The sequence below is a fragment of the Miniopterus natalensis genome, chromosome 12 (assembly GCF_054644295.1).
Source record: "Miniopterus natalensis isolate mMinNat1 chromosome 12, mMinNat1.hap1, whole genome shotgun sequence".
Classification (NCBI taxonomy): domain Eukaryota; kingdom Metazoa; phylum Chordata; class Mammalia; order Chiroptera; family Miniopteridae; genus Miniopterus; species Miniopterus natalensis.
Genome location: NC_142092.1, coordinates 64,601,732 through 64,610,771, shown reverse-complemented (window position 1 = coordinate 64,610,771; position 9,040 = coordinate 64,601,732). Strand labels below are relative to the sequence as shown.

General features: G+C 48.9%; 1 protein-coding gene across 2 annotated transcripts in view; it reads left to right on the top strand.

Annotated features, from left to right (window-relative positions):
- The first annotated feature begins 586 nt into the window (after positions 1–586).
- The window catches only part of RGS3 (regulator of G protein signaling 3), a 107,820-nt gene continuing 99,366 nt past the window's right edge, over positions 587–9,040 (top strand). For both annotated transcript variants that reach the window (XM_087822877.1, XM_087822879.1), the window contains exon 1: positions 587–668. In XM_087822877.1, coding sequence (XP_087679003.1) covers positions 590–668 — 79 coding nt within the window. In that variant the 5' untranslated portion in view covers positions 587–589. The remainder of the gene's footprint in view (positions 669–9,040) is intronic.

The window sequence follows — 9,040 nt, the reverse complement described above, 5'->3', positions numbered from 1 at the left end:
GGGGCTGCAGCCTGGGGGGTGGGCCCATCCAAGTGTGGAGAACACTTCTCCAAAGTCCCCTGGGCCAGGAGGGTGCTCCTTTGCCTTTGCTCAGGTCCGGTGATTACAGGTCTGAGCTTCAGAAGCATGTTACAAACCTGGCTAATTGCTGGCCTGGGGAGCTGGACCAGCAGGCCGAGCGCGGCCGGTGCGCAGCCCAGGGGCCACGCCTCTCCTGGGATGGCCCCTCCAGCCTGGAGCCGTCCTGGAGCCAGGAGCCCTGGCGCGGCTGCCCGTCTGCGGGCTTCTGGGGAGAACCGCCACCCCGGCCTTGGCGGCTGCCCGTGCCGCCGGGGGGCCGCGCCTCGCCGCCTCGGCCCGCGCCTGCTCCGTCAGGTGGAAGCCTCCCCATTCAAACCCGCGCGGGCCAATCAGGGCCCGGCGCGCCCGCCGGTTCAAACGCGCGCAGCAGCCCGGCCCAGGCGCCCGCCGCGGCTCAGAGGCACCGGCGCCGGGGCGGGTGGGGGCGGGTGAACCTGCTGCCTCGGTTACCGGGGAGCAACACAGACGCCTCGGGTTGCAGGCCTCCCGCCGGCCGGAGCGGGCGGCCATGGCGCGCTCCCTGCACCGCGTCTCCCTCGGGAGCCGCCGTGCGCACCCGGGCTTGTCCTTCTACCTCACCACCTTTGGTAAGTGCCCGTGCGGCCGCTGCCAGGGCTGCTGCACCCTGCTCTCAGCGCCCCGAAAGGGCGCCCACGGTGACAGGTGAGGCCGGAGCAGGCGATCCTTCGCTTTAGGGCACCTCCTCTGGCCCCCTCCTCCTGTGGCTGCCCAGGAGGGGCCCAGGCGCAGGCTCAGGCCGGGCAAGCCGCTGGGCACCACCTGCTGCCTGGCCGCTCCTGCCAAGCGCATTTGGTTCTGCCTCACTTGGCGGGAATAATCATGCCCCAGTTAATCTTTCAGAGACTCAGGTTGTCACCACTGAGTTTCCCATTAGTGGGGGGCTCAGGGTTTAATCAGGGCCTTGTTACTACATCTCCGGGGCCCTCTTTCCTTTGGCGCAGCGACAGGGCAGCTGCGGGTCAGCCCAGGCGGCCTTGGCTCCTCGTGGGCGCGCCTTGGAAGCTCCAGTGTGACTGCTCTAGTGGATATCTGACCCGCAGCAGAATGGGAGAACCCTCTCTTCCAGGAGTGACCAGGCTCTCAGGAGGGTCACAGGGCTGCCCTGGGGGCTTGAGGTGGAAAGAAGTGGGCAGTAGGCTCCTGCCCCCCAAGCGCCCCAGTAACAGCTGGACAGCAGCTGCCCCATGGTCTGGACAAACCCAGCTTTCCAAGTAGCTTTCCTGAAGAAAACGGCCGTCCTAGAATCAGCCCTTCACGGCTCTCCCTTGGTTTCCTCGATGGTTCTGCAACTCCCTGTGGAGGGGGGATTGTTTTTCCTCTGTGAAGACTTGAGATCCACGGAGAGGAAGGTCTCCCAGTGAGCCAGTGACAGTTGGTACCTGAGCTGAAGCCTTCCGAGGCAGCCTGCCCAGCATAACGTTTTCGAACCCTTATACAGTTTTCTTTATGAAAGTTGGGACAGTTACTGCAACGTGACTGTACTTTGCTCAGAATTCAAAGACAGAGCACCCAGGGAGTCAGGCCCTTCCTGGGGCTCCGGCCCTCCTCCTCTCCCGCTCCCTCTGTCACACGCGGCTCTTCACAGCCTGCCTTTAAACTAGGGGCCGAGGAAGTGATGGAATAGCAGTGTCTTGACCCCTAGAAGTGGCCTGTGGTCTGGCATCCTGGTATTCACTGGTCCAGTTGGTGGAGGTAACTAGCCACCATTTGTTGAGCACCTACCATGTGCCATGCCTGTGCCAAGTGCTTTACCGGCATCATCTCATTTAGTCCTTCCAACACGGAGGCAATTCCTGAGCACCTGGGATGTGGGACTGTGCCAGACAAGGGGGGTGTGCAGGATGATCTGAGTTGCTGGGTCAGGGAAGAGTCAGAGAGCTGTGAGGCCCTGTTACATTAGCTGCATCCTGATTAAAAAGTAAAACTGTTTCATTGTCTTTTCTTCTGTATTATGGCAAAATGTATTCATTATTGAAAACTTAATGAAAAGAATCACCTGTAATCTGACTCCCCAGAAAACACCATTGTTACCATTTTGGGTTATGTCCTTCCAGACTTATTTCTGTGTGTGTTTGGGCAATGCTGTGTCTAATTTTAAGAAAATAGAGATTATATTGTAAGTACAGTTTTGCAACCCATTTCTTTTCCTTATACTGGTATGATGTGACTATTGACTTGCATCGCTCCACTTGCTTCTATGGAATTAATCTCCCAGCCAGATCTAGGCAGTGGGGGAGGGTCTAGACCAGCAGGAAGGGATGCCCTGCCCAGCCAGGGCCTCAGGGCTGGCTCAGATGGCTTCAGGGAAGCTTGCTGCTTGAACCTGGGACTGACCTGAGTATGCAGCAGGCAGGCAGGAACCTGGCGGGGTGGGGAGCCTTCTGCTCTTGGGTATGCAGTCCCCTCTCAGATCTCTCCAAGTACACTGATTGACACTGGAAAAATTCTCTCCTGTTTCCTGAATTAACTCTTGTTTCCTTGATAAAAGCCACCCCCTTTCCACGCTGCTGACTTCATACATCCAGTGATCTTTGCTTGTCTGCTCATGAGTGAAGATTTGTATCAGTGGTTACTAACCTGGCCAATTATCAGAAACACCTAGGGAGCCTATTAAAAACACAGATTCCTAGGATCTTCTCCCAGAAATCCCAGTGTACTAGATCTGGAGCGGAGCCTGGGAATCTGTAATTTTAAGAAGTCAAAAAAAATACTTTGGGATCAGGCAGGTTTGGAAGCTATGGAAGCTATGGATTCAGAGTCAGTTTTGGTCACCAACATGGACTCCCTTAACAGGAAGATCTTTGCTAAGCTTTCCTTTGTTCACTGGCCTTTACCCAGCATGGCAGGTAGCCCCTGGCCTTCAGCAAAGGGCTTTGTGGTGGAAGAACCAGATGAAGGTGCTGCCCAGCTGGAAGTTTCCTGAACACAAACATTTAAAGGGAGCTAAATTTCCAGCATCTCTGGAACTATAGAGACAAATTGTTTTGACCAGAATTCTTTTCAGGGAGAGTACTGTATGGTATAAGTGGTTTATATTCTGTGTGTGTGCACACTCATGAGTCCAAACCTTTGTCCCCGAGTAAGGGGCATGTTCAAGTAACATTAATTGGCCATACACTGCCTTCTAAGGAGGTGACCTGGCTTTAGGTGAGGGGAGAGTATGTAAATTGGGGCTAGAACACTTGTACTCCAGAGGGATTTTTCTTTATGAGAAATAATGTAATTTGAAGAAGCCATTATAGGTGCGCATAAGTTTTTTTTTCCTTCAGGATTTTATCTTTTAATGTTATTAGTATATTTGCTAACATGATTTAAAAAAATCTCCATAGCTTTATTGAGATATAAATTGCATACATACAATTAACTCACTTAAGGTGTACAATTACATGGATTTTGGTGTATTTGCAGAGTTGTGTATTAGAACATTTCATCACTCCAAAAAGAAACATTGCACCCTTTAGCTTATTACCCCTAATTTCTAGTCCCCCCTCTCAGCCAGTCCTAGACAATCACTAATCTACTTTCTGTCTCTATAAAATGTGCCAATTCTGGACATTTCATATAAATGGAATTGTATGTGGTTTTTTTTGTGTGACTGCCTTCTTTCACTCAGCATAATGTTTTTAAGGTTCACTCATGCTTTAGCATGTGCCAGCACTTCATTCGTTTTTACGTCTGAACAATATTCCATTATGTGGATAGACCGCATTTTGTTTATTTATTTGTTAGTTGAGGGACGTTTGGATTGCTTCTGTCTTTTGGCTGTTAGGAATAATGCTCTGCTATGGACATTCATGTACAAGATTTTGTGTGGACACATGTTTTCAGTTTTCTTGGGTACATACCTAGGCATAGAATTGCTAGGTCAATGGTACCTCTGGCTGTAACTGTTGGAGGAACTGCCAAACTCTTCCAAGGTGGATGCACCATTTCACACTCCCGTTTGCAGAGGAGGCGGGAGGGCTTTGCTGTCTCCGCAGCCTCACTCGCTATTATCTGACTTCGATTCTAGCCACGCTGTGGGCGTCAAGTGGTATCTCCTTGTGGTTTTGACTTGCATTTTCCTGATGATCAGTGATATCGAACAGCCTTTCATGTACTTATTGGCTATTTGTATATTTTCTTTGGAGAAAAGTTAAATCAGATCCTGTGCCCATTTTTAAATTGGGCTCTTTGTCTTCTTATTTTTAGGTTTTAAGAGTTCTTTATATATTCTAGATACAAGTCCCTCATCCAGAAGCCTCATATTTGATGATATGTAGCTTTGCTTTTTATCATTCAGTTTGAAATATTTTCCAAGGTTCATAGTCATTTCTTCTTGAATCCATGGGTTATTTAGAAGCGCCTTTCTTAATTTCCAAATATTGGGGATTTTCTGTAATCTTTTTATTCTTTATCTTACATTTTGCTCAGAGAACATGCTCTGCATCCTTTCAGTCTTTTGATGGCTCAGCACAGAGTAAGTTTTTAGAAATGTTCTGTGTGTACTTGAAAAGATCTGCAGTGGTTGGGTGTAGGGTTCTTTGCAGATGTCAAGCTTAGGTGAAGTTTGCTAATTGTGTTGTTCAAATATTTTATATCCTTGCTGTTTCCCTCCCCATTTGTTCTATCGGTTACCAAGAGAGGCATGTTAACATTCTTACTATAATTGTAATTTTGTCTGTTTCTCATTATAGTTCTGTCAGTTTTTTCCTTTATATATTTTGAAGAAATATTAAGAGCACACAAATTTAGAATTATTATTTAGAATTGAGGCTTTTATTATAATGAAGTCTTTTACCATTATGAAGTCTTTTATTGTTATGAAATCCTTTTTATTTTTAGCAGAGATAAATTCTCCTTTTACTGATGTTAACATAGCCACCCAACCTTTTCTGGTTTCTAGTTGCTTGGCAGGCCTTTTTCCATCCTGTTTCTTTGCGTTTTAGGTGTGCTGTGTCTGTTACAGAAGGTAGGCTCAGAGTTGTTATTTTTCATCATTAATTAATGCAGACCTGGGATGATATCTTCCCTCAAAAAGATCTTTATTTACTTCTATCAGGTGCTTGAGGTCACTAGCAACCTGGAATAATCTTAATTGAATGGTAGGGATTGCGATTGAATTGAAGTTGAGCTGCAGTCCCTTGAACCATGTCTCACCATGGCTAGCTCAGTTCCCAAGGAGCAACCCTTTCGGGTTCCAATCCAAAACTGGGGGCCTAGAAGGACCCCACCTCCTGCCAGGCCCTCGTCTCCAACTCCTGTTCCTCTAGTCCCAAGCGGCAGAGAGAAACTGCCCCGCCTCTCAGTCTTTTAGTCGCCTCTCTGGAATTTGTAAACACTCGGGAGAAAATTAGCTCAGGAAATCATTAAACTTAATTCCACAGATCACCATCCCCCCAGATCTTGCTTTGTCGTTCCTCTTTATCTTGTTACATCTCCAAGAAGCTGCTTTTAAACATTCTGTTTGGTTTTCTAGATTTCTTCAGTGGGTCTGTCATCCCAGAAATCGAAGTCCCTTCACGTGTGTTCTAATGTTCCCGAGTTTTCTTTCCCTGCCCTCCCTCCCTCCTCCCCCTCCTTCCCTCCTCTCATTGCAGTGGGAGAGCCTTTCACTTGCCAGGTGCTTCCTATAAGTTCTCAGTTTTACAACAGCCCTGTTAGAACTTGTCATTCTTCCCATTGTACAGGTGAGGAAACTAAAGATGTGGTGATTAGGGATCATCGTTGGTGGAACCAGGATTCAAACCAGGCCTTACTGACCCCAAAACCCAAGCGTTGTTCATAGTTCCATGCCTCCTCTCTTGTGTTTTCCATATTAAACTTGTTCTGCTGGGAACTTTTATTTGACAGTGAAAAAAATCCCACAAATAGAAAACATAATGAAAATAAATTATTGACTCCATTGTGTGGCTTAAAGCTACCACAAGCGCATAACAAACACTCATGAAATAACATTTAACTATGGGAAAAAGTCTATAATATGAAGTAGATATGGATGCTGAGTAATTTATAAAATGTGGTAAAACTGACAATTTGGAATTAAAATTACATGACTTTACATATGTGATTAAAAATTATTATAACAAAATCTCAAGGAAAATTGCAAAAGACAGATTAATGTGAAATTTTGAAAATTGATTTTGGGGGGTGGGGAGAGAGAGAAACAACAATGTTAGAGACACATCAATTGATTGCCCCCCCCGTACATTCCCTGACCAGGGATTGAACCCGTAACCCAGGTATGTGCCCTGACCAGGAATCAAACTTGCAACCTTCTGGTGCACTAGACCTTGGGTCCAACCGACTGAGCCATACTAGCCAGGGCTTATATGTTATGGCATTGTACACACCTGTGTATAAAAGAAAACAATTTGTTGTGCAGGTGAAGCATTTTCATGAATGTGCAGGCCTGTCTTAGGGTTAATGTGGGACAATTCCAGGTTTTGCAGTTTAGTGGTAAACAAACAGCATGGTTTGAATCCATCAAAATTGTTTATTATTAAGAAAACCCAAAACAGGAGTTCTTCTGGTTTCTTAGTCATACTATACTGATTTATCTTAAAACTATTTTCTTGACAAATTCTAAAATTGAAAACTTGCCTCAGAATTGAGATCAGATCGCTGTTGCCTAACTGTGGAGGCAATCTGGGTTTCTATTAGTTATGTATTGCTTCATAACAAATTATCCCAGTATCCACTGGCTTAAAGAAACAAACAGACATTTATTATCTCACTGTATCTGCGATTCAGGAATTTGGGAATGGCTTAGCTGGCGGCTTTTGCTCAGGATCTCTCTCGGGAGTTGCTGTCAAGATGTTAGCTGACTTAGACTGGCCAGAGCAATCTATTTCTGAAAGGAAAAACAGCTTGGGAAACCACAGTAATATCGGGTTTCACAGGAAGCAGAGAGTCAAATGGAAGTGGCTGGATTGACCCATCGCTATTTTTATCCCATCACAGCAGCCCCCTGCTCACTTTTGCTCTGTGGGTCTCTCTGCCAGCGGGCACCGGGCACCGTCAGAGGCCAGGGCTGCTGCTCTGGATGGAACTCAACTCAAGACTCCCACTCTTCTAAACAGCATACGCTTGAAATTCTCCAGGGCTACATCCCCGAAGCCGTGTGGCTCCTGGGGCCCCTACACCCCTGCAGCCTGCCTACCACTTGTCCCTTACAGGGCAGAAAGTGAGATCCATAAACATGCATAACCCCCTCTGAGCCTTTATCAGGCTGCTGTTTGGGTCGGGCAGCTGGGCCCACGGGGTGGGGTGGGGGGCCTGGCAGCTGGCTAGGCTCCCTCCCTCCTGCACACACGGACTAGTCTTCACAAACGGAGGGAAAATCTCTAGTGTTAGTGGCTGCCTCGGTTCCACATAGACCCAACCTCCTTTGTACATTTGTCCTGAAATCAGCCCCTTCCGTGGCTTCCCACACGTGGCAGTTCCGAGTTGGGAATGGCACTTGGGGCGAATGGGCTGTGAGAGGACTCTATGCTAGCTAGACAAGTCCCTCATAGAAGTATTCTCTGTGCATCCCGGGGTCCCACGGGATCCCTCTAGGACACATTCCTGCTGACCCCTGAGCCCAGTGGCGGTGTGCAGCCCCCGTCTTCTTGCTTTGTTTCCTGAGTATGTGTCTTCCTGACTGTGTCCCGAGAGTCAGAATTCACCTTCTTGCACTCCTCTACTGTGAGGAAGGCCCACCAGCTTGAGTTTCTTAGCGGCTTCCATACCCTTTTCCCACAGTGCCCAGTGAGTCTGAACTCCCTGTCCTGTCCTCGCAGAATCTGGGTTCGTTGCCTTCTCTGCTCTTTCTGAGCTCACTCTCATCCAGTGTTTTTCCTGCTATACGGGGCCCCGCCTGTTCTTCCTCTGCCGCTCGTACCCAGCTCTCTGGTGCACTCCTGCAGCCTCTCTGGGCAGCCTTCGCCACCACCCTTTGCAGACAGAGTTGGTGCCCAACTGCAGCCCCATGGGAACTGGAGACGTGTCCTCCCCAGAGCCCCTGAACACCCTGATGAGGATGACGTCAGGCTTTTTAGCCTGAACATCCCTGGGTACTCTCATAGGCCACCCCTGAGCCTGGGAAGAAAGCGAGGATATTGCCAACACTGGAGATTTGGGGGGCTTGTGAGGGGCTTGATTAGCTGGTACCTAGACCCGCTAGAGGTCCCTTCTAGTGATTTAGTTTTCTAAACTTGGGGACATTTCTCCGAGTTTGCCTTCTCTTTGGCTTCCTCTCGGCTTTTCGAGTACAGCTGTGGCACATTGTCTCATGCCTGATGGCTCTCTGCTCCTGAACCCCAGGGTTGCATTGGCAGTTGCAATGGTGCACAGCAGAGGGCTGCGAGTGTTCTAGAAGACTGGCTCGGTACCCAGGAAACAGTGCTGGAGTTGGACGGAGTTCTAGTCTTCAGTTCTGGCTCGGCCTACCCTGGTCACTCTGGGCCTGGTCACCTTCCTTTGTTGAGCTACCAAATGAGAATTTTGGGCAAGATGACTTCGGAGCCTCAGATATTTTTTTCCCCTCACCCGAGGATATGTTTTCATTGATTTTTAGAGAGAGGGGAAGGGGGAGAGAGAGAGAGAAACATTGATCGGTTGCCTCCTGAACATGCCTGAGAGGGAATCGAACCCACAACCTAGGTATGTACCCTGACCGGGAATCAGCCTGCAGCCTTTTGGTGTACTGGACACCGCTCCAACCAACTGAGCCACCCGGCCAGGGCAGCAGCCTCAGACATGTGATGGAATGGGCTGAGGGGGCAGGCCAGAGGGCACAGGCATGGCAGGAGGAAAGGTCTCGCCCTTCATCTTGCCCTTGTCTACGCTCCAAGGACGGGCTGGGATAGGGTGTGCCCTCTACTGGGGCCTGGGGCCTGGGGCCTGGGGCCTGGAGCCTGGAGCCTGGTCTGCTGAGTTTGTTTCTCTGCTGTAACAGGGTGCGGTGCACGCTGGC